General features: G+C 47.1%; 1 protein-coding gene across 3 annotated transcripts in view; it reads left to right on the top strand.

Moving 5' to 3' along the window:
• The window catches only part of LOC143785755 (cytochrome P450 2K1-like), a 48,229-nt gene extending 24,598 nt beyond the window's left edge, over nt 1-23,631 (top strand). The window contains exons 5-10 of one of the 3 annotated variants that reach the window (XR_013218074.1): nt 18,065-18,238; nt 19,770-19,911; nt 20,792-20,979; nt 21,136-21,277; nt 22,768-23,257; nt 23,340-23,631. Coding sequence is in view for 2 of the 3 variants with exons in the window: in XM_077274848.1 (XP_077130963.1) it covers nt 18,065-18,238; nt 19,770-19,911; nt 20,792-20,979; nt 21,136-21,277; nt 22,768-22,955 (834 nt within the window). In the remaining variant the exon portion in view is untranslated. Of the gene's footprint in view, nt 1-18,064; nt 18,239-19,769; nt 19,912-20,791; nt 20,980-21,135; nt 21,278-22,767 lie in introns of all 3 variants that reach the window. The other 2 variants (XM_077274848.1, XM_077274850.1) reach the window with 2 other exon arrangements.
• The last annotated feature ends 1,647 nt before the right edge of the window (nt 23,632-25,278 follow it).

Here is a 25,278-nt window from a genome sequence, read left to right as displayed (position 1 = left end):
CCCATCTTGGTGCTGGGCGCAGCCTCCTGAGCGTCGTTATTTGCTGTACAGGAGTCTGCGCTGTCGTGTTATCCCTTGGCCTTGCGCTGTTAGCGCTGCCCGTCTTCTGACATCATTTAATGTCGGCCGGTGCGGTTCGCGATGCCCATGAATCTCAGCCCCGAAGTGTCTTCTCATTTATTCACACTGTGGGGCTGGGATTCATGGCCTGGCGCAGTACATATGTTTGCCTCTCGCTCGGGTCCTTACACCTGCTTCAGACTGTATGGCGTCAGCTGATCCCTTATCGCATGCCACGGCCATGAAGCCGCACAGTCTGAAGAAGGCGGAAGGAGCTGAGTGACAGCCTGGCGAAGATATGCACTGCTCATGCCCGTCAATCACACCCTCGCAGTCAAAATAAATAAGACACCGAGGGGCGTTGTGTCGGGCAGGGCGGCCGCAGAGGCGCAGTTAGCCAAACAATGATGTCAGAAGAAGGGCTGCGCTACCAAGGGGGTCGCTGCGTGTCATTATAAAGGAAAGTTACACCTCAGGGACATTTTAATGGTCTCGGGGGACACATTTTATACGTGTTGAGTTTGACGTGTGCAAGGAGAATAACTTAGTGAGCCACCTTGTACAAATGCAGCATTACTGCTGCACAAGGTGGCTGTTATACATCCAATCACCTGGGAGTGGGGGACAGGTTCCCTTCAATTTCAGTTCTTGTGTCTGCATGGCTGTTGCAGGACACGATGCCGGCTACACAGCTGGGGAACAGCTGGCGTTGCTGAACCCCACTGACAGAGTGGCGGGTGTTTTGCTCTGTGCAGCCAGCACTTCCGGGCCCCAACTGGCGTTGTTAAAGCCCAGGGTCAGCAGGAGGAGTAGAGGGAGCAGAGTGTAGGCCGAAGCCTGCACTGGAGGCAGCTTTGTGTCTGCGTGGCTTTTGCAGGACACGTTGCCGGCTACACAGCAGGGGAACAGCTGGCGGTGCTGAACCCCACTGACACATTGGCTGGTGTTTTGCTCTGTGCAGCTAGCACTTCCGGGCGCCAACTGGTGGTGTTAGAGCCCAGGGTCAGCAGGAGGAGCAGAGTGTAGGCCGAAGCCTGCACTGGAGCAAGTTGAAAGGGAACCTTTAACCCCCCCCAGGCGTTTGTAGCTGAAAGAGCCACCTTGTGCAGCAGTAATGATGCAAAAGGAAAAAGTGCCTCTTTTCGTGGTGCTCCTTGCACATGCTGAACCTAACACTTATGAAATGTGTCCCCTCACACCGTTAAACCGTCCGGTAGGTGGAACTCTCATTTGTCATGTGACGCAGCACAGCCATCATTCTTACCCCCTTGGCGCCGTGCGCCTCCTCCTCAGCGTTGTTTGAATCTGTCCCGGAGCCTGCGCTGTTATGTTATCCCTTGGCCATGCACAATTAGCGCTGCCCGTCTTCTGACATTATTTGGTGTCAGGCTGGCTGCGCCTGTGCGGCCGCGCTGGCCAAAATCCCGCCTCGCTGTGTCATCTAATGTAATCACTCTGCGGACCTGTGATCCATGGGCATGAGCAGTGCATATCCTTGCCTCTCACTCCCCTCCCTACGGCTTCTTCAGACTGTGCGGCGTCACGGCCGTGGCATGCTATTAGGGATCAGCTGACGCTGCACAGTCTGAAGATGGCGTAGGGAGATGAGTGAGAGGCGGAGGTTAAGATATGCACTGCGCATGTCCATGGATCACAGGCCCGCAGTGGGATTAAATCAGAAGACACTACGATGCGGGATCTCGTCCAGCGCGGCCACACAGGCGCAGCCAGCCTGACACCAAATAATGTCAGAAGACGGGCAGCGCTAAGTGTGCATGGCCAAGGGATAACATAACAGCGCAGGCTCCGGGACAGATTCAAACAACGCTGAGGAGGCGGCGCACGGCGCCAAGGGGGTAAGAATGACGGCTGTGCTGTGTCACATGACAAATGAGAGTTCCACCTACCGGACGGTTTAACGGTGTGAGGGGACACATTTCACAAGTGTTAGGTTCAGCATGTGCAAGGAGCACCACGAAAAGAGGCACTTTTTCCTTTTGCATCATTACTGCTGCACAAGGTGGCTCTTTCAGTAACAAACGCCTGGGGGGGGCAGGTTCCCTTAAATTTAAGTTGTTGTGCCTGCGTGGCGGTCGCATGACACGTTGCCGTACACACAGCAGGGGAGCAGCAGGCATTACTGAACCCCACTAACACATTGGCGAGGTGTTTGGCTCTGTGCGGACAGCACTTCCAGGCAACAACTAGCGGTGTTGGAACCCAGGGACAGCAGGAGGAGGAGGTGGAGGAGATAGGAGGGATTGCCATACACACAGCTGGGGAACAGCAGACGTTACTGAACCCCAATAACAGAGGAGCGACTGGTGACTGTGCGGACAGCACTTCCGGACAACAACTAGTGGTGTTGGAGCCCAGAGACAGCAGGAGGAGGAGGTAGAGGAGATAGGAGGGATTGCCACACACACAGCTGGGGAACAGCAGACGTTACTGAACCCCAATAACAGAGGAGCGACTGGTGACTGTGCGGACAGCACTTCCGGACAACAACTAGTGGTGTTCGAGCCCAGGGACAGCAGGAGGAGGAGGTGGAGGAGATAGGAGGCATTGCCACACACACAGCTGGGGAACAGCAGACGTTACTGAACCCCAATAACAGAGGAGCGACTGGTGACTGTGCGGACAGCACTTCCGGACAACAACTAGCGGTGTTGGAGCCCAGGGACAGCAGGAGGAGGAGGTGGAGGAGATAGGAGGGATTACCACACACTCAGCTGGGGAACAGCAGACGTTACTGAACCCCAATAACAGAGGAGCGACTGGTGACTGTGCGGACAGCATTTCCGGACAACAACTAGCGGTGTTGGAGCCCAGGGACAGCAGGAGGAGGAGGTGGAGGAGATAGGAGGGATTGCCACACACACAGCTGGGGAACAGCAGACGTTACTGAACCCCAATAACAGAGGAGTGACTGGTGACTGTGCGGACAGCACTTCCGGACGACAACTAGCGGTGTTGGAGCCCAGGGACAGCAGGAGGTGGAGGTGGAGGAGATAGGAGGGATTGCCACACACACAGCTGGGGAACAGCAGACGTTACTGAACCCCAATAACAGAGGAGCGATTGGTGACTGTGCGGACAGCACTTCCGGACAACAACTAGCGGTGTTGGAGCCCAGGGACAGCAGGAGGAGGAGGTGGAGGAGATAGGAGGGATTGCCACACACACAGCTGGGGAACAGCAGACGTTACTGAACCCCAATAACAGAGGAGCGACTGGTGGTGACTGTGCGGACAGCACTTCCGGACGACAACTAGCGGTGTTGGAGCCCAGGGACAGCAGGAGGAGGAGGTGGAGGAGATAGGAGGGATTGCCACACACACAGCTGGGGAACAGCAGATGTTACTGAACCCCAATAACAGAGGAGCGACTGGTGACTGTGCGGACAGCACTTCCGGACAACAACTAGCAGTGTTGGAGCCCAGGGACAGCAGGAGGAGGAGGTGGAGGAGATAGGACGGATTGCCACACACACATCTGGGGAACAGCAGACGTTACTGAACCCCAATAACAGAGGAGCGACTGGTGACTGTGCGGACAGCACTTCCGGACAACAACTAGCGGTGTTGGAGCCCAGGGACAGCAGGAGGAGGAGGTGGAAGAGATAGGAGGGATTGCCACACACACAGCTGGGGAACAGCAGACGTTACTGAACCCCAATAACAGAGGAGCGACTGGTGACTGTGCGGACAGCACTTCCGGACAACAACTAGCGGTGTTGGAGCCCAGGGACAGCAGGAGGAGGAGGTGGAGGAGATAGGAGGGATTGCCACACACACAGCTGGGGAACAGCAGACGTTACTGAACCCCAATAACAGAGGAGCGACTGGTGACTGTGCGGACAGCACTTCCGGACAACAACTAGCGGTGTTGGAGCCCAGGGACAGCAGGAGGAGGAGGTGGAGGAGATAGGAGGGATTGCCACACACACAGCTGGGGAACAGCAGACGTTACTGAACCCCAATAACAGAGGAGCGACTGGTGACTGTGCGGACAGCACTTCCGGACAACAACTAGCGGTGTTGGAGCCCAGGGACAGCAGGAGGAGCAGAGGAACACAGTGTAGGCCGAAGACTGATTGGAGAAAGTCGAAAGGGAACCTTTAACCCCCCCCAAGGTGTTTGTAGCTGAAAGAGCCAGCTTGTGCAGCACAAAGGATGCAAAAGGAAAAGGTGTCTCTTTTCATTATGCTCCTTGCAAACACAGAACTAAACACTTATAAAATGTGTCCCCTGATACCGTGAGACCGTCCCGGAGGTGGGAGTTTCCTTCGTAATATGACGCAGCACAGCCGTCATTCCTACTCCCTTGGCGCCGTGCCCCGGCTCCTCAGCGTTGTTTCATTCCGTCCCGGAGCCTGCGCTGTTATGTTATCCCTTGGCTAGTGTTTAGCGATACCGTCCGATACTTGAAAGTATCGGTATCGGAAAGTATCGGCCGATACCGGCAAAGTATCGGATCTAATCCGATACCGATACCCGATACCAATACAAGTCAATGGGACTCAAGTATCGGACGGTATCCCTGATGGTTCCCAGGGTCTGAAGGAGAGGAAACTCTCCTTCAGGCCCTGGGAATCATATTAATGTGTAAAATAAAGAATTAAAATAAAAAATATTGCTATACTCACCTCTCCGACGCAGCCTGGACCTCACCGAGGGAACCGGCAGCGTTCTTTGCTTAAAATGCGCGCTTTTCCTTCCTTCCGTGACGTCACGGCTTGTGATTGGTCGCGTGCCGCCCATGTGGCCGCGACGCGACCAATCACAGCAAGCCGTGACGTAATTTTCAGGTCCTTCTAGGCATTCAGTATTTTAAAATTACGTTCCGGCTTTGTGATTGGTCGCGTCGCGGTCACATGGGTGACGCGACCAATCACAAGCCGTGACGTCACGGGAGGCAGGACATGCTCGCATTTTAAAATGACATCACGGCTTGTGATTGGTCGCATCGCCCATGTGACCGCGACGCGACCAATCACAAGCCGGAACGTAATTTTAAAATCCTGAAGGACCTGAAATTACGTCACGGCTTGCTGTGATTGGTTGCGTCGCGGCCACATGGGCGACGCGACCAATCACAAGCCGGGACGTCACGGGAGGCAGGACACGCGCGCATTTTAAAATGCGCGCGTGTCCTGCCTCCTGTGACGTCACGGCTTGTGATTGGTCGCGTCGCCCATGTGACCGCGACGCGACCAATCACAAAGCCGGAACGTAATTTTAAAATACTTAATGCCTAGAAGGACCTGAAAATTATGTCACGGCTTGCTGTGATTGGTCGCGTCGCGGCCACATGGGCGGCACGCGACCAATCCAAAGCCGTGACGTCACGGAAGGAAGGAAAAGCGCGAATTTTAAGCAAAGAACGCTGCCAGTTCCCTCGGTGAGGTCCAGGCTGCGTCGGAGAGGTGAGTATAGCAATATTTTTTATTTTAATTCTTTATTTTACACATTAATGTTGTTTCGATACTGATACCCGATACCACAAAAGTATCGGATCTCGGTATCGGAATTCCGATACAGCAAATATCGGCCGATACCCGATACTTGCGGTATCGGAATGCTCAACACTACCCTTGGCCATACACACTTAGCGCTGCCCATCTTTTGACATCATTTGGTGTCAGTCTGGCTGCGCCTGTGCGGCCGCGCTGGCCGAGAGCCCGCCTCGCAGTGTCGTCTAATGTAATCCCACCGCGGGCCTGGGATCCATGGCCATGCGCAGTGCATATCCTCGCCTCTCACTCTCCTCCCTCCGGCTTCTTCAGACGGTGTCATGGCCGTGGCATGCTATTAGGGATCAGCTGACAGCGCACATTCTGAAGAAGACGAAGGGAGATGAGTGAGAGGCGGAGGTGAAGATATGCTCTGCGCATGCCCATGGATCCCAGGCCCGCAGTGTGATTAAATCAGAAGACACTGCGAGGCGGGATCTCGGATAGCGCGGCCGCACAGGCGCAGTCAGCCTGACACCAAATTACGTCAGAGGAGGGGCAGCGCTAAGTGTGCCTGGCCAAGGGATAACATAACAGCGCAGGCTTCGGGACAGAATCAAACAACGCTGAGGAGCCGGCGCACGGCGCCAAGGGGGTAAGAATGACGGCTGTGCTGCGTCACATTACGAAGGAAAGTCCCACCTCCGGGACGGTTTTACGGTATCAGTGGACACATTTTATAAGTGTTAAGTTCTGCGTGTGCAAGGAGCTAAGCAAAAATAGCTACCTTTTCCTTGTGAAGCATTACTGCTGCACAAGGTGGCTCTTTCAGTAAAAAACGCCTGGGGGGGGGGACAGGTTCCCTTACATTTCAGTTGTTGTGTCAGCGTGGCGGTCGCAGGACACATTGCCGGCTACACAGCTTGGGATCAGCTGACGTTACTGACACCCAATAACACTGGGTCGTATGTTTGGACTGTGCAGATGACACTTCTGAGCTCCAACTGGCGGTGCTGGAGCCCAGGAATTAAAGTTCAGGTGGTAGAAAGATGAACACAACAGGAGACCTGGATACTGTAGACAGTCACCTAATTATTTAATCAGGAAGAGGAGTGGCAAATTCCTGCGAGATCCAGGCCTGGTTCATTTTCAGGAAAGTAAGCCGGTCAACGTTATCGGAGGATAGTCGCATGCGACGGTCAGTTAGTACACCACCTGCAGCACTAAAGACGCGTTCCGATAATACACTAGCCGCAGGGCAATCCAGCACCTCCAATGCATACTGGCTTAGCTCTGGCCATGTATCCAGCTTTGAGACCCAAAACTTGAAAGGGGAAGAGCAGTCTGGGAGTACAGCAAGAGGGCAAGACATGTAGTCTGTCACCATCTGACGGAACCGTTGCCTCCTGCTGACTGGAGCCTTACTGGTCTTGCCTTGGGCAGAGGCACTGCTTCTGCTCCCCTTTGTGCAGAGCCTCCTCCACTGCCTGGACGCACTGAGCTGCTTTGTAATGCACTAGCAGCACTTCTCTCAGTTGGACTGGAGAAGATGATGGAATTCACCAGTGTGTCTTGGTACTCCCGCATTTTTCGCTCCCGGTTCAACGGTGTGATGAGGCTTTCTACGTTGTCCCGGTAGCGAGGATCGAGGAGGGTGAACACCCAATAATCAGACATGTTCAGAATGTGGGCAATGCGGCGGTCGTTTCTCAGGCACTGCAGCATGTAATCCACCATGTGCTGCAGACTGCCAACTGGCCAAGAAACGCTGTCCCCTGCTTGAGGCGTGATCTCTGCCCGCTCGTCATCACCCCACACTGACTACTGGACAATTGTGTAACTCCCTCCTCTGGACGGATGTCTTCCTCATCCATTGACTCCTCCTCATCCTCCTCACAAAGTGTCCCCTGCCTACGCGTTTGTGAGGAACCACGTGGCGCTGACTGTCCAGAAGATGATGGAAATGGTGAATCCTCATCCTCCACCTCTTCCACAACATCATCCCTTAGCGCTTGCAGTGATTTTTCAAGCAGGCAGATAAGGGGGACAGTCATGCTGACTAGTGCATCATCTGCACTCGCCATCCACGTGGAATAATCGAAGGGACGCAAAACCTGGCAGACGTCCTTCATAGTGGCCCACTCTGTGGTTGTGAAGTCTGAACGGCGCGGAGTGCGACTTCTTTGCACCTGATGCAGCTGGTACTCCATTACTGCTTGCTGCTGCTCACACAACTGCTCCAACATATGTAACGTGGAATTCCACCAGGTAGGTAGGTCACATATGATGCGATGTTCCGGAAGGCGGAATCGGCACTGCAGAGCCGCAATGCGCGATTTTGCCGTGCTGGAACGCCGCAAGTGAGCACACTCTAGGCGGACCTTGTGCAGCAGTGCATCAAGATCCGGATAGTCCCTCAAAAAACTCTGCATGACCAAATTGAGCACATGTGCCAGACATGGGATGTGAGTGAGGTTGCCGAGGCCCAGAGCTGCCACCAGATTTCGGCCATTATCACACACTACCATGCCTGGCTGGAGATTCGCTGGCACAAACCACACATCGCTCTCCTGCTTGATGGCATTCCAGAGCTCCTGCGCTGTGTGGCTTCGATTCCCCAAAGAAATTCATTTCAAGACGGCCTGTTGACGTTTGGCCACGGCTGTGCTTATGTCTGTCGTAACAGGTAAACGTTCACGGGTCCATGTGGAGGTGGACTGTGACGGCTCCTGCAGCGATGATTCTGAGGAACTTGTGTAAGAGGAGGAGTCAATGCGTACAGACTGGATTTCTGCAATCCTTGGAGTGGGCAGGACACGTCCTGCGCCACTCGCACGATCTGTACCCAGCTCAACAACATTAACCCAATGGGCAGTGAGGGAAAGGTATCGCCCCTGTCCATGTTGACTGGTCCAAGCATCGGTGGTGAGGTGGACCTTGCTACTGACGGCGTTCGGTAGCGCGTGTTTTATGTGTCCCTCCACATGCTTGTGCAGGGCAGGGACGGCTTGCCTGCTGAAATAAAAGCGGCTGGGCACATTGTACTGTGGGACTGCCAATGACATCAAGTCACGGAAGCTGTCAGTCTCCACCAGCTTGAATGACAGCATTTCCAATGACAGAAGTTTGGCAATGCCTGCAGTCAGAGCCTGTGCTCGTGGGTGGTTTGACGAGAAAGGCCGCCTTTTCTCCCATGCCTGTACTACCGATTGCTGTAGACTGGGCTGGGAGTGTGAGGATGACTGGGAACGTGGTGCTGCGGGTGGAATTACAGTGGGTCTCTGGACAACAGGGCCAGAGGTTCTTCCACGGCAATCCTGGGAGGAAGCCGAACCAGCTGCGTGTGAGCTGGAGGAAGAGGCAACACGAGCTGAAGAGGTGGTAGCTGCCGCTGTTGGTTGGCCTAGCTCTTCAGTGTGTTTTTGTAACTCCGCCGCGTGCCTGGTCCGCACATGTTTCCACATGTTGGAGGTATTGAGGTTGCTGACATTTCTCCCTCTTTTGACTTTGTGATGACACACCTTGCATTTGACATAGCAAATGTCATCTGCAACTGTGTCAAAAAAGGACCAGGCACTGCAAGTCTTGGGAGCGCCCTTTTTGGCTTTTGGAAGAGACATGCTCCTAACGGGTGCCAAAGCGGAGGCTACAGGATCCGCAGTCTTCCCCCTCCCTCTCCCTCTTTGGCCCGTTCGGGGAATCTCTTCCTCAGAGCTGCTCCCACAACCTTCCTGTCCCTCACGCCAAGATGGGTCAAGGACCTCATCATCTACACTACCCTCTGCCACCAACTGCTCCTCCTGGGTAGTCTCAGCAGCAGAGCACGCACCAGAAAGTGGCACCTGAGTGTCATCAGTGGATGCGTCCTGCGATGTGGTGACCGGAGACACAGGCCCACCCGCCTCTTCAGACTCAGAGATAAAAAGCTGTTGGGCATCACTGCACACTGCCTCTTCTTCCATTTCTCCAATGCTGCTTGGCTGGCCCCCTGTTTCCAAGCCAAGAGATTCAGAGAACAGAAGTAGAGACGGCTCCTGTCCTGGGCTCTCTGTCTGCCTGGGCAATTTGGCAGGTGGTGAAGAGACAGATGGGTGCTCTCCAGTGCTCTGTGTCTGAGAGGATGTGGCACTAATTGAAGTCGATGCGTTAGCTGCCATCCATCCGACAACGGCTTCAATTTGGTCTTCACGCAGCAGCGGTGTATGGCGCTCTCCGACAAAGCTGCGCATGAAGGACTGTTCCCTGCTGAAACTGGGTGATGAGGAGTCACCGGTGCCCACAGCAGGCACAGAATCCCCACGTCCTCTCCCTGCTCCGCGCCCACGCCCACGTGCCTTACTCCCTGCCTTCTTCATCTTGGTTGACTGATAAAGATAAGCAGAAAAGTACTAACGGCTTTGTGTGCTTATTCCTGAACAGCTCCTAACAGGTATATGAAACACTAATTTTCTAAAGTGTGGACTAGACTTTAATATGAGCTAATGTGGCCTACACAACTGTAAAGTGGTGTGTTTGGTGAACTTTATTATTTATTTATTTTGTGGGGGCTGAACTGACAACAGGGAGAGCTGCACTCACACGGAGACCGTGCAGACAGCTGTAAACGGCGCTGCGAGGCCCAAAAACACTCCTCTACGTTATCCTATGTAGTGTTTTTCCACAATTTAGCTGGATACGGGTGGAAAGACACTAATAGGAATTTTTTGAAAAAATTTGCAGCAGCCTGCACTAATTAAAAAAAAGGAAAATGGATTTTACGGTATGACGCACTGTCGCACCCTGAGCTGGATACAACCGGCTATGGCTGCACACAGACTACAGGGCGAGCTGCAGTCACACGGAGACCGTGCAGACAGCCGTAAATGGCGCTGCAAGGCCCAAAAACTCTCCTCTACGTTATCCTATCTAGTGTTTTTCCACAATGAAGCTGGATACGGGTGGAAAATCATTAATAGGAATTATTAGAAAAAATTTACAGCAGCCTGCACTACTTGAAAGAAAAAAAAAAGAAAATAGAACAGTATGAGGCAGTGAACCACCCTCCCTGAACTGAATACAACCAGCTATGGCCTATGGCTGCACACAGACTAGAGAGTGGGCTGCACACACACACAGACCTTGCAGATCGCTGTGAAAACAGCGCTGCAAGGCAAAAGCAAGGTGATTAGTAGGTGAACACAGCGGTTGCTAAATTAGCCTTGGAAAAGAACAATGAAGCAAATCGCTATCTCAACTGGCCCTCAGTCAGCACACAGCATCCTGTCACTAACTGAATTCACAGCAGAGTGAGCGCAAAATGGCGCCAGCGACTTTTAAACTGCAGCATGACATCATTTCAGCAGCCAATCACAGCCTTGCCAGTAGTTACATGCCCACCATGCTGAACAGGATATGCCCACACTCAGAAACATTCCTCGTTGGCTGAATTCGGGCAGTTTGAATCCTGGGAACTTCCGATTCCGGTATCCGATATGCAAGTATCGGATCTCGGTATCGGAATTCCGATACCGCAAGTATCGGCCGATACCCGATACTTGCGGTATCGGAATGCTCAACACTAGTGGTGACCATTAGGTTTAGCAGTTAGTAGATAGTTGTTTTTCATATTTCATGTAAATGAATAAGGAGCTTTTTAGTATTAACACTGATAAATGGTACTGAGTTCCTTATAGCACATAGATAAGATGCTAGGTAAGAAAGAATGGTCTTTAATTCGTTAAAGGGAATAATATTACCTATTGAATACATCAGGTTTTTATGAGCATGTGCAAAGGTCATTGTGAAATCAGGGATAGCAGGGAGAACTGTGACATCGCCTATTGTGATTGGTGAATCCTTTGTTATCAGCTGTGTATAGAGTTGTCACTAGTCATTGTAATCCTGCCTCTGATGATATGGAGTCTGTTTCAAACTCTTCCTGTAAGCACAGGAAGTATGAGGCTAAAAAGCCCCAGTGGCCATTGTGAAAATTGCAAGATTACTTTTCTTTTATTTTAAATAGAGATCTTAATAGTAAAAAGAAAAAAATGTAGCACAAGCAGATCATTCTGGTCATTTTCTGAAGATAGCTTCCCTATAAGTGAATTATTTTTAGGTGAAAAACTAGACACAGCTGAAGCACTACATTTTCATAAAAGGGAGACCCTTTTTCTAATCTTAATTATTATTATTATTATTATTATTATTTATTTATATAGCACCATTAATTCCATGGTGCTGTACTTGAGAAGGGGTTACATCAAAATGCAAATATCACTTACAGTAAACAAAATTAACAATGACAGACTGATACAGAGGGGAGAGGACCCTGCCCTTGTGGGCTTACAATCTACAGAATTATGGGGAAGGAGACAGTAGGTCGAGGTTTGCAGTAGCTCCGATCGTGTTGAGGTGGCCATGTGGTCGTTGTGCAGCGCCCCAGAGTCCTGGTCGTTGCAGTACTGCCGCTCTGCCGCTAAGGGGAGTGATGGTATGTCTGATGGCACCTAAGGAGTTCACCTGACCAGGTATCACAGTCACACATTACACGTCACACTCTGGCCATCAGGGGGAGAAAAGGGTTCTATGATTAGGCCACTCCTCACAATCTGGTTAAACTGGGGGCTGGACAGAAAGTTAGAGAGAAGCTGACTGGGTTGGATCCAGGCAACATCCTGTGGCAGAGGGTATTGCAGTGGAAGATTCAGGAGGGTCCTTGTCAGGGGTGGGACCCTGACAGAGGCCTAGCAAACAGAACAGAACGTTACGGAACCGCGCCTGCACTTCATTGCGGCGGTATCTTAAGAAAGGATAAGAAGCGAGGTTTATTGTGGAGAAGTGAGAAACGAGATCGCAGCACAAAGGAGATAAAGCCAGTAGGAGTCGTGCCGTAAGATCGAGGCAACATCCTACTGAGGAGCGTAGCCGGTGGCTGGAACGCCGAGGAAGTATTGGGCTCCAGGCATTACTTCAAACAGCGGCAGGGCAGTTGACTTTAGGTTGGCTGTCTCATCTAAATCACCTAAGCAGACATAGGAGGCAATTGTGGGAGAGGGGCGACTCTAGGGTCCCAGAAGAACTCCAGGCCTACCCGTCATACGGGTGCGTCCTAGCCATATCATCTGGGGGACGGAGAAGAACATCAGAACAGATACAAGTTGTGAGAAATAACATCAGAACAGACACAACAGTTGTGAGGACTATCCCGCGGTGCTCAGCAGGGAGGTACTACAACACACAGGCGCTAGGTAGGCACTGATTTCCACCTGTAAAGGGAACTCTGGATGTGCCTTTGAAACGGCCGGTCTCAGCCAGCCCTGTTAGCAGTACTCTGGATTGCGGATCCTGAAGCCTTCAGTAAAGAGGTAAAGAGACTGCAACCCTGTGTCCTCGTTATGCATCGTGACTTGCACCATGCACCACCATCACATCTTTCATTGGACGCCCCTTAGCAGGGTCACGGACCGGGTCTAGCCACCGTGACAACCCCAGGACCGAGACAGAGAGGCCCGGTACTGAGTACCCCGCGGCCCTGCGTCTGGGGGCGCTCCAGTTACAGGCTGTAAGCTTCTTTGAAGAGGTGGGTTTTCAGGTTTCTTTTGAAGGATCCAAATGTGGTGGATAACCGGATATGTTGTGGCACAGAATTCCAGAGGATGGGGGATATTCGGGAGAAGTCTTAGAGGCGATTGGGTGAGGAGCGAATAAGCGTGGAGGAGAAAAGGAGGTCTTGGGAAGACCAGAGGTTATGTGTTGTGAATTTGGTTTTTGGGCTCCCCCGGTGGTCGCTGGTGGTACTGGACTTGTGTGCTTCACTTTCTCTGTTCACCTGTTTCCATCAGGATGTGGGAGTATCCTATTTAGCCTTGCTGCTCAGTTATTCTAGTGCCGGCCATCAATGTAACCAGAGCCTTTCTGTTGCATGTTCCTGCTTCTAGACTACTATCAGCTAAGTTGGACTCTTAGTCCTAAGTTTGTTTGCATTTTTGTTCCAGTTCACAGTTATGTTATGTTTCTGTAGCTGGAAGCTCTTGTGGGCCGAAATTACCACTCCGGTGTCATGAGTTGACACATGAGTCTTAAAGTAATTTCTGGATGGTATTTTAATAGGGTTTTCAGCTGACCGTGAAGTTCCCTATTGTATCTTCTTACTATCTAGTAAGCGGACCTCGCTTTGCTGAACCTACCTTCATACTGCGTATGTCTTTTCCTCTGAACTCACCGTCAATACAGTGGGGCAAAAAAGTATTTAGTCAGTCAGCAATAGTGCAAGTTCCACCACTTAAAAAGATGAGAGGCGTCTGTAATTTACATCATAGGTAGACCTCAACTATGGGAGACAAACTGAGAAAAAAAAATCCAGAAAATCACATTGTCTGTTTTTTTATCATTTTATTTGCATATTATGGTGGAAAATAAGTATTTGGTCAGAAAAAAACAATCAAGATTTCTGGCTCTCACAGACCTGTAACTTCTTCTTTAAGAGTCTCCTCTTTCCTCCACTCATTACCTGTAGTAATGGCACCTGTTTAAACTTGTTATCAGTATAAAAAGACACCTGTGCACACCCTCAAACAGTCTGACTCCAAACTCCACTATGGGGAAGACCAAAGAGCTGTCAAAGGACACCAGAAACAAAATTGTAGCCCTGCACCAGGCTGGGAAGACTGAATCTGCAATAGCCAACCAGCTTGGAGTGAAGAAATCAACAGTGGGAGCAATAATTAGAAAATGGAAGACATTCAAGACCACTGATAATCTCCCTCGATCTGGGGCTCCACGCAAAATCCCACCCCGTGGGGTCAGAATGATCACAAGAACGGTGAGCAAAAATCCCAGAACCATGCGGGGGGACCTAGTGAATGAACTGCAGAGAGCTGGGACCAATGTAACAAGGCCTACCATAAGTAACACACTACGCCACCATGGACTCAGATCCTGCAGTGCCAGACGTGTCCCACTGCTTAAGCCAGTACATGTCCGGGCCCGTCTGAAGTTTGCTAGAGAGCATTTGGATGATCCAGAGGAGTTTTGGGAGAATGTCCTATGGTCTGATGAAACCAAACTGGAACTGTTTGGTAGAAACACAACTTGTCGTGTTTGGAGGAAAAAGAATACTGAGTTGCATCCATCCAACACCATACCTACTGTAAAGCATGGTGGTGGAAACATCATGCTTTGGGGCTGTTTCTCTGCAAAGGGGCAGGACGACTGATCCGGGTACATGAAAGAATGAATGGGGCCATGTATCGTGAGATTTTGAGTGCAAACCTCCTTCCATCAGCAAGGGCATTGAAGATGAAACGTGGCTGGGTCTTTCAACATGACAATGATCCAAAGCACACCGCCAGGGCAACGAAGGAGTGGCTTCGTAAGAAGCATTTCAAGGTCCTGGAGTGGCCTAGCCAGTCTCCAGAACTCAACCCTATAGAAAGCCTTTGGAGGGAGTTGAAAGTCCGTGTTGCCAAGCGAAAAGCCAAAAACATCACTGCTCTAGAGGAGATCTGCATGGAGGAATGGGCCAACATACCAACAACAGTGTGTGGCAACCTTGTGAAGACTTACAGAAAACGTTTGACCTCTGTCATTGCCAACAAAGGATATATTACAAAGTATTGAGATGAAATTTTGTTTCTGACCAAATACTTATTTTCCACCATAATATGCAAATAAAATGATAAAAAAACAGACAATGTGATTTTCTGGATTTTTTTTTCTCAGTTTGTCTCCCATAGTTGAGGTCTACCTATGATGTAAATTACAGACGCCTCTCATCTTTTTAAGTGGTGGAACTTGCACTATTGCTGACTGACTAAATACTTTTTTGCCCCACTGTATATGTGGGGGGCTTCTGTCTCCTTTTTGGGGGAATTTCCCTAGAGGTAAGCCAGGTCTGTTTTTTCCTCTATTAGGGTTAGTTAGTTCTCCGGCTGGCGCTGGGCGTCTAGGGATAAAACGTAGGTACGTCACCCGGCCACTGTTAGTTGTGTGGTAGGTTTAGCTCACGGTCAGCTCGAGATTCCATCACCCAAGAGCTAGTCTGTTATTTAAGTTCTCTGACTTTCCCTTGCCATTGGGAACCATGACAGTTATGTGAGGGAAGATATTGAGATATTAGTTTGGAAATATACAGAGGAGAAAGGTTATGGATGGCTTTGTAGGTCAGTGTTAGTAGTTTAAACTGGATACGCTAGGAAATTGGGAGCCAGTGAAGGGATTTGCAAAGAGGGGAAGCAGGAGTGTAGCGAGGAAAGAGATTAATTAGTCAGGCAGCAGAGTTATGGATGGACTGGAGGGGTGCAAGAGTGTTAGAAGATAGGTCACAGACGAGGATGTTGCAGTAGGTGAGGCGGGAGATGATTAGGGCATGCACAAGTATTTTTGTAGAGTGAGGGTTGAGGAAAGGACGGATTCTGAAAATATTTTTGAGCTGGAGGTGACAGGAGTTGGCGAGAGGTTGGATGTGCGGTTTGAAGGACAGGGCAGAGTCCAGGGTTACTCCAAGGCAGTGGATTTTGGGGACAGGGGAAAGTGTGATTTCATTTATTTTGATAGATAGATCAGGTAGGGAAGATATGCGAGATGGAGGAAAGATAATTAATTCAGATTTGTCCACATTGAGCTTGAGGAAGTGAGAGGAGAAGAAGGAGGATATGGCTGATAGACACTCCGGGATTCTGGAGAGCAGAGAGGTGACAACTGGGCCAGAGAGGTAGATCTGAGTGTCATCGGCATGTAGATGGTACTGGAAGCCATAGGACCTTATGAGTTGTCCCAGGCCGAGTGTATAGATTGAGAAGAGTAAGGGCCCAAGGACAGAGCCTTGAGGGACACCAACAGAGAGGGGGCGAGATGAAGAGGTGGTATGGGAGTAGGAAATGCTAAATGTGCGGTTGGTAATGTATGAGGAGATCCAAGATAGGGCAAGGTATTTGACCCCAAAGGAAGAGAGGATCTGTAGTAGGAGGCAGTGGTCAACTGTGTTGAAGGCAGAGGACAGGTCTAGAAGGAGGAGTATAGAGAATTGTCTGTTTGCTTTGGCTGTAAGTAAGTCGTTAGTAATTTTGGTGAGGGCAGTCTCAGTGGAATGGTGGGGACGGAATCCAGACTGTAGGTTGTCGAAGAGAGAGTTAGATGCAAAGTGAGAGGAAAGTTCAGCATGTACTGTACGTGCTGCTCAAGGGGTTTGGATTTAAATGGGAGCAAAGATATGGGGTGATAGCTGGACATAGCGCTTGGGTCTAGGGATGGCTTTTTGAGGATAGCTGTGATTGTGGCATGTTTGAAAGCAGTGGGAAAGTACCAGAAGTTAGTGATAGGTTGAAGAGATGGGTTAGGGATGGGATTAGTGTGGTGGTGAGGTTGGGGAGGAGGTGGGATGGGATGGGGTCAAGTGCACAAGTGGTGAGGTGTGATTTTGAGAGATGATGAGCAATTAATTAATTAATGCCTATAATTAATTGATTGATGTGACGTGTCTTTGTGATAAATAGATTTGTGCTATAATATTGTACAATGCTCCACAGAGATCGACATTACTTTTATCAGTTGTTGTCCCCAATGAGGGTCGCAACCTAAATCTGCCTCTCACTCACCTACACACTAGGACCAATGAGCCTACCCGTATGCTTTTTAGAATATGGAAAAAAAGTGGAGAACCTTGAGGAAACCCGTGCAAGCCTACAAGGAGAACATACCAACTTAAGTCCCATTTACACAAGTTTTGCGTGCATGTTTTGTGTTTTCTTATTTGCTACTATTATAGTCTATAAATTGAACATAAACTGACATATTTAAGACATCAGCTATTGCCCTATACGGGAAGGATGTCAAAGTTATCTCTGGACAGCAGGACAACTCCCATTATAAATTAAACCTATAGAGACCACCGGAGTATAACGCCCCAGAAATATATTTCAAGGTACACATAATAGTGAAAAAGTGTATATAGCTTTATTAAATAATGCAAAAAGCCATAAAATATCAGTAGAATGATGGATAGTTGGTGATGACACAATAAACAGACATAGCGGTATCATATAAGTCAGTATTAGCACTTAATAGCAAAGAAGACTTACCATATATACTCGAGTATAAGCCGAGATTTTCAGCCCAAAAAAATGGGCTTAAAGTGCCCCTCTAGGCTTATACTCGAGTCATGGTCGACAGGGGGGTTGGCGGGTGAGGGGGAGCGACGACGGTCACATACTCACCTGCTCCTGGCAATCCTGATGCTGCCCCTGCATGTCCCATGGTCTCCGGCTTGGGAACCTTGTGTTTTTCTCTCATATGAGAAAAATGGATGACACGCATAAATGGTAAAAAAAATCCATCCACAAGGACTAAAAATGTATACAATTGGATCCACTATACTGATAAAAGTGATGTAGAAAAAAAACTGAACAGTGCCCAATTCATGGAATACACTTGGCCAGATTCTAACCTAAGCTCATAGTGATGTAGGGTAGAGCGCTACTGACTGGCTGAGCTGCTCCCAATATACACCGTTATTGAACTGGTCTGTACTTTTTGTTGCAAGAAAATCTAAAGAGGAATTGTTGATTCCCACAGCTGTATAATTATTATCCTTTCCTCGGATCACTCCTTGGCCTACATAAGAAAGTAATGCAGAACATAAAAGATCTGAAGAGTTTTATTTCCCAATGTTCGATGAATCGCCGATTGGATTTCGATGCAAATCACATCACAGGATACATCGATGCATATATTCTGAAGCAGGAACAGGTGCGTTAATAGTGCATATGTTACCCTCATTTTCCATTATAAGATCAAAAAGGGTGTGATATAAATTATTCTGGGAACATCTGAGGATTTTACAATCTACTGAGTCACAGTTGGTTTTAGGTGACGTGTGACCCTGTGGCTGAGAGTAAAAGTGAGATGGTAAATGCTCAACTATTTATACCAACAACACAATCATATTCAGTCAGCACAGAAGGTCTTGTGCTGAGAGCAGAGGCACCGATGTTTAGGCACTGCTAGGGATCAATTTTTGGATTTTAAGATGCACCACTGGTTTAGGCAACATAAGTTCTACCAATCAAAACTGTCCTGGCAGTATAAAAAAGTGCATGTGAGGTCAAAGTCACAATTATTTAATGACCTACAAGGTAGAATAGGGAGGCAATTGTTAGTGTTTCTCCTCAGTGTGTCTTATAAATCCAATCCAAGACCAATGTCTTCTCTTATTGGACTTGTTCACTTTTCCCATATTTTTCATCTGGCTTAGACCGCTATGAAGACATCTTCCAGCCACAATTTGTGTCTGCAGAGTTATGTTCACTGACATTTTGCATCCTTGATCTGTATCCGTGCCCTTAGGTCCAAAAGTCTCTTACACTGTGTAACTATTAGGCAGCTTTGGAGAGGGGGTTGCCCAGGACCCCCTTCCTCATGCCAGCCCTGTAGTCAGTAATTGTACTCGCATCACTTCCTTCGCATATAATACAACTAGGAAATCTAATTGGTCTCCCATTACGGTTCCTCTAGAGATGGCTTTCTTGCACAGGTACTAACCTCCCAATACCAAATGGGGTGGGTTTAACTGGGGCTGGGACCTTCTATGTGAACGACCACATAGCCACTGCATGGCATATCTGTTTACTTGGTATTTTTATTTTGGTATTTTTATATTATTAAAAGTTATTACTGGAATCATGCCAATTATTTAATCAAAATTGAGTTTTTACCTACATTCATCATTTGAAAACATTTAAGAGATATAGCTTTGTTGACACAGTTCCGAAAGCACATATGTCAAACTCTGTCTCGCCGGCCAAATGTAACCGACAGGATGAGTATATTTGGCCCACAGTATTGGGCGGGTCTCCTTCCGACATTGCACTTTCAACTAGATCTGCATCTTAGATGTCAATACAGTTGAAAGCAATGATGGAGGAGGGAGCGTCAGATGACAACACAGTGACAGCTCAGCACGCCCCTGTACCAGATTGGGCGACTGAGCTGTCAATCAAAGTACTGACATCTTCAGCACGTCCCTGTACAAAATTGGACGGCTGAGCTGTCAATAACTACATCCCAGACACACTGAGGGGTGCAACTGTAACATTTCCTTAAAACTTCCCATTCAGGAAGCTATAGTCATGAGAACATTACTGTGACAAACTTAGCATTTCAGGCAAAAAAAATGTTAAGAAAAAAGGGAATACCAAATAAGAAACAGAATCAGGTGATAATTACCTGGGAACAAGCGGATTATAGTAACATGGGGAATGTTCATGTTATGTAATTTTAGGAAGCAACGAAAGCTCAGACATATTTTAATGAAGAAAATCTACTTGCTTCCGTCCTGGATCTCTTCAGTGCTGGAACTGAAACCACATCTACAACAATCCGCTGGGGAATTTTATTGATGATGAAGTATCCGGAGATTCAAAGTAATTCTTACTAAATTTCTAAAAGTTATATAAGACTGTAGATGAAAAGTCACAGTCTCTTAAGACCACCAGATCAAGTCTTCCTGAAGGCTACCACTTTACCCAGATTTTCTGTTATTTATTCACTTTTGCATCATATTCCATATACTGTATAATGGCCATCTTGTTGATGACCGCCCCTGTAAAAGTCAATTTTTAATTGCAATTTTACTATAATTGTATGAACAAATTATCAATTATGTTGAAGTAATTCTAGTGTATATTTTTGCAATTATTGCATGTTTTATATTTTCTAATGTCCTAGCATGATGCTGACACTCAACCTAGACCGGGACAAGTGATTTTTGGCAGAATGTGACATTTAGATTGCACCTAAAATATCTTTTTTCATAGCCAATAAAAATCCAAGTTTTAGTCTCTCCAAGTTTTAGAACTTTGTCACATGAAGGAGTATACCAGGAATTCTTGATGTAATCTCCAGCAGTCCAATAGAGAATGAATGGAGCCGCAGTGCCCATGCTTGATTTCAACTCTATTTAAAGATAACCTGTCATGTTCTGAAACACTATTAACATGCAGATATAGGGTTAATCCGCAGGTTAATAACATTCCAAAGCTGCCCGGCTGCTGCATTGAAAGCTCAACTACTGCAAGGAAATTTAATTTATTCCTCTCTGCAGCCTCTGGCTTTCAGTCATACTGGCGCAGCAGACGTGGCTTCAGTCAAAGGTCAGAACATAGTGAGCATCAGCTGTAACCATGCCCTAGCACTGACTGACCATACAAATCATAACAAAAGCCTATACTATATTAATTAAATACATTGGTATTGTTGTGCAAGTTCAAAAGGTAATAAAATACGTTTTCCTTTGCTTTATAGAGAAGGTACAGGAAGAAATTAAAACACATATCAAACCTGGACAGCTGCCGACAGTTGAAGATCGGAAGAAAATGCCTTACACTGATGCAGTAATACATGAAATACAAAGGTTTGGAAATATTGTCCCATTGAATGGTTCGCACTCAACTCCAACTGATGTCTATTTGCGGGGTTACCTGATCCCAAAAGTGAGTTTATGTATAAAAAAGTCCTTATGCTCAAGTACTGTAAGCATTTACCTGTTAGTAAAAGGGACTGCTATGGGGTTCACAGCCATCCAAATTATCTCACAATTTTTAAATTTATATAATAAAAAAATATATTTGCTGATTTATTGTTCACAGGGTATAGAGGTTATTCCATCCCTGACATCAGTTCTCTATGACAAAACTCAATGGAAAACTCCCTATGATTTCAATCCTAATCACTTCTTAGATGAAAATGGGAAATTCGTCCGACCTGATGCATTTATGCCATTCTCAGTAGGTAAGTAATGAGGAGCATTAAGATGAAAAATCAAATCATTTTACATGTCACTTAACTGACAAAACACTACCCAACATAATGACTATATTTTAACAAGGAATAATATGTATGTTTTCTAAATCTCATATTTTATCTTCCAAAAAGTTTAAAAATGTGCTATGGGCTTATTAAGATGCTCAGTATATGCATGAGCACTTTATATTCTTTTTGCAACATAGCCTAGAGTAATAATAATAATTGTATTTATTCAACGCTAACATATTATGCAGCATTTTACAAAAAGGCTATGTGCCCACAATCTGGAACTATCAGTACTTTGGAATCAGCGTATGTTCACTGCGTTCTAAGCGCTGCCTTTTATTGAACGCAGGTAAATCCTCATGCAGATTTAGCGCATTCAATATATTATATTGATTTAAATTTTCTTGTGCAGGCATCTTGAAAGACGTTCCCCATGTCAGTGTCCATGGATGATGCGCAGGCGTATATGCACCTATAGTATAAGTTGGTCTGGATACAAAACATCCTGAAGCCATGAAAAAGAACAATTCAGTTAACAATGCTTTCCAGGGGATTCTAGGAAAGTTTTGTGACTTTCTGGAGGTCTCCTTTATTTTATTATACACTCGGCTCCAGCTCGCAGCAGAGCGGGAGCAGAGGTTAATTAGCATATTGCATCCGGTGATCTCGCATCCGATGCCATACGCTAGTTTGACTTCGGCCTTAAGGTACCTTCACACTAAACGACGCTGCAGCGATACCGACAACGATGCCGATCGCTGCAGCGTCGCTGTTTGGTCGCTGGAGAGCTGTCACACAGACCGCTCTCCAGCGACCAACGATGCCGAGGTCCCCGGGTAACCAGGGTAAACATCGGGTTGCTAAGCGCAGGGCCGCGCTTAGTAACCCAATGTTTACCCTGGTTACCAGTGTAAAATGTAAAAATAACAAACAGTACATACTCACCTTCGTGTCCCCCGGCGTCCGCTTCCTGCACTGACTGAGTGCCGGCCCTAACAGCAGAGCGGTGATGTCACCGCTGTGCTGTACTTTCACTTTACGGCCGGCGCTCAGTCAATGTGGGAAGCGGACGCCGGGGGACGCGAAGGTGAGTATGTACTGTTTGTTTTTTTTACATTTTACACTGGTAACCAGGGTAAACATCGGGTTACTAAGCGTGGCCCTGCGCTTAGCAACCCAATGTTTACCCTGGTTACCAGTGTAAAACATCGCTGGCATCGTTGCTTTTGGTGTCAAACACTACGATACATGCCGGTCTGACGACCAAATAAAGTTCTGAACTTTCTTCAACGACCAGCGATATCACAGCAGGATCCTGATTGCTGCTGCCTGTCACACTCAACGATATCGCTAGCCAGGACGCTGCAACGTCACGGATCGCTAGCGATATCGTTTAGTGTGAAGGTACCTTTAGAGTCAAAATCTACATTCAACATGAGATTGTTAACTCACTAATCCCATTTCTGCAGGAAGAAGAGCTTGTGCTGGAGAGGCCTTGGCCAAGATGGAACTTTTCCTGTTTTTTACTGGACTTCTTCAAGCATTTACTTTCTATCCGCCTCCAGGAGTTTCCAGAGAAGACCTCAATCTCAAACCTCGTGTTGGATTCACATTAACGCCCACAGCATACATAACATGTGCAAAGCCAAACTATTAGTTTGGGGTGAAAAACAGAGACAACACAGAGACTGATGTTTTTTTGTTTGATTATATTTTAATATATTTACTTTTCTATTTTTTAAATCTATTTTTCAAATCTCTTTACTAGAAAGCTGTGGAATAAATCTTGCAATTGCCTCTAATTATCTTAATTGACCTTTAAGCTAAAGGAATTTTTTTTTAGTTTTAGAAAATACTGATAGGATTTTTTTGATTGGTGGGGAACCATATACACATTACGTTAAAGTTGAACAAACATCTAATGTGTAGAGGCCCCCTGACTTTTCTCCAACTAATGAAGTCAGAAAGGAAGCTCAGTCATTATCAAGTTAATTGCTGTAAGCCTTTCTCTACTTTTGCCATTAAACATTTACAAACCAAGAGTGCAAATATTTTGGAATGTCAGGAGAGATAGTTATTAGTCGATTGAGACTGACCTTTTTGTAGGTTTATCAGCACTTATAGATCACTAATCAGGGTCTTTCGGCCATTCCCCATCCCCTTGACTGACAACAATGCAATTATTCAGAAGAGGGAAGTCCTGAAAATGATCATTACACCCAATGGCATAAGAGATAAAACTGAGGAAAGTACTCTAGGGGGCTTCCAGCTATAGTGAATGATTGTAATTGCTGCTGTTATTATTGCACACACTTGCAGGGAAATAATGCACTGGTATATACAGGGTGGGACATTTATATGGATACACCTAAATAAAATGGGAATGATTGGTGACATCAACTTCATGTTTGTGGCACAGGGGGAGGGGGAAAACTTTTCAAGATGGGTGGTGACCTTGGCGGCCATTTTGACGTCGGCCATTTTGGATCCAACGTTATGTTTTCCAATGGGAAGTGGGTCATGTAACATATCAAACTTATTGAGAATTTCACAAGAAAAACAATGGGGTGCTTGGTTTTAACATAACTGTTTTCTTTCATGAGTTATTTACAAGTTTATGACCACTTATAAAATGTGTTCAAAGTGCTGCCCATTGTGTTGGATTGTCAATGCAACCCTCTTCTCCCACTCTTGACACACTGATAGCAACACCACAGAAGAAATGCTAGCACAGGCTTCAAGTATCCATTGTTTCAGTTGCTGCACATCTCGTATCTTCACAGCATAGACAATTGCCTTCAGATGACCCCAAAGATAAAAAGCTAAGGGGGTCAGATCAGGATTCCTTGGTGGCTATTCAACTGGCCCACAACAACCAATCCACTTTCCAGGAAACTGTTCATGTAGGAATGCTCGGACCTGACACCCATAATGCAGATCTGCTCCATTGACCATCGGTGGACCATGGATATGTTTGGAGAAAGACCGGATTAGAACCCGCTGGTTGCACTGTTATGTATAAAATAATATGCTGTAGTTATAGATCTTAATAGTATTCTTATTTTTTTACAGGCAATAATATTCTGATATGCAGAGATACATATCTACAGTGTGGGCCATTTATATGGTTACACCTAAATAAAATGGTAATGGTTGGTGATATCAAATTCCTGTTTGTGGCACAATAGTATATGGGAGGAGGAGAACTTTTCAAGATGGGTGGTGACCACGATGGCCATTTTGAAGTTGACCATTTTGGATCCAACTTTATTTTTTCCAATGGGAAGAGGGTCATATTGTTATGGAAATTTGGTTTGGATAAATCTATCCCTGTGTGTGCTGCGGCCGTTCCCAATAAGACTGAGTATTTTGAGCGCTCAAGGAATGAGACTGCACACCACTGTGTCAATAACATTCCATCACTACTGATAATTTATTGTACATACATAGTTTTATAATTGCATATAGAAAGGAGTGGTTAGGGGTGGTTAGTTAACTACCATATTGTCTATCTCCTCTGTTATTGGTTATCTAAATATATATGGAATATTGCGATTAATGCACATATGAATGCTGATTAAGCAACTAAAATGTAGCTCTCTGCATCTTTCTGCATCTAGGACAAAGTTGAGACATCTGATCATCACTTAATACATCTGGCATTGTTCTGCTTTTGCCTGGAAAACCCCATACAGTTTGTCTGGCTTATATCAGTTTATGTCAGCCATTTTAAGCCATTGATTATAATGTATATATTAGCTGTGAGTATATATGAGTATACATGCAAGTGAGATCTACATGATATATATATTTCTATCACAAGCCCCCCTTAGATATCACTTGCCCTAATCCTAGCCTCCTGTCCCAAAGCGCTGCAACTTTTTTATGCTGCCAGTGAGCTGACGCTTGCCTAGCGCACACGCCCCCACTCCGTACAGACTTTTCGTAAATGGGCAGTCAGGAGATCTGTCCCTAATGGG

Source organism: Ranitomeya variabilis, chromosome 7 (assembly GCF_051348905.1).
Source record: "Ranitomeya variabilis isolate aRanVar5 chromosome 7, aRanVar5.hap1, whole genome shotgun sequence".
Lineage (NCBI taxonomy): Eukaryota > Metazoa > Chordata > Amphibia > Anura > Dendrobatidae > Ranitomeya > Ranitomeya variabilis.
This window is presented reverse-complemented; position numbering and strand designations above follow the sequence as displayed.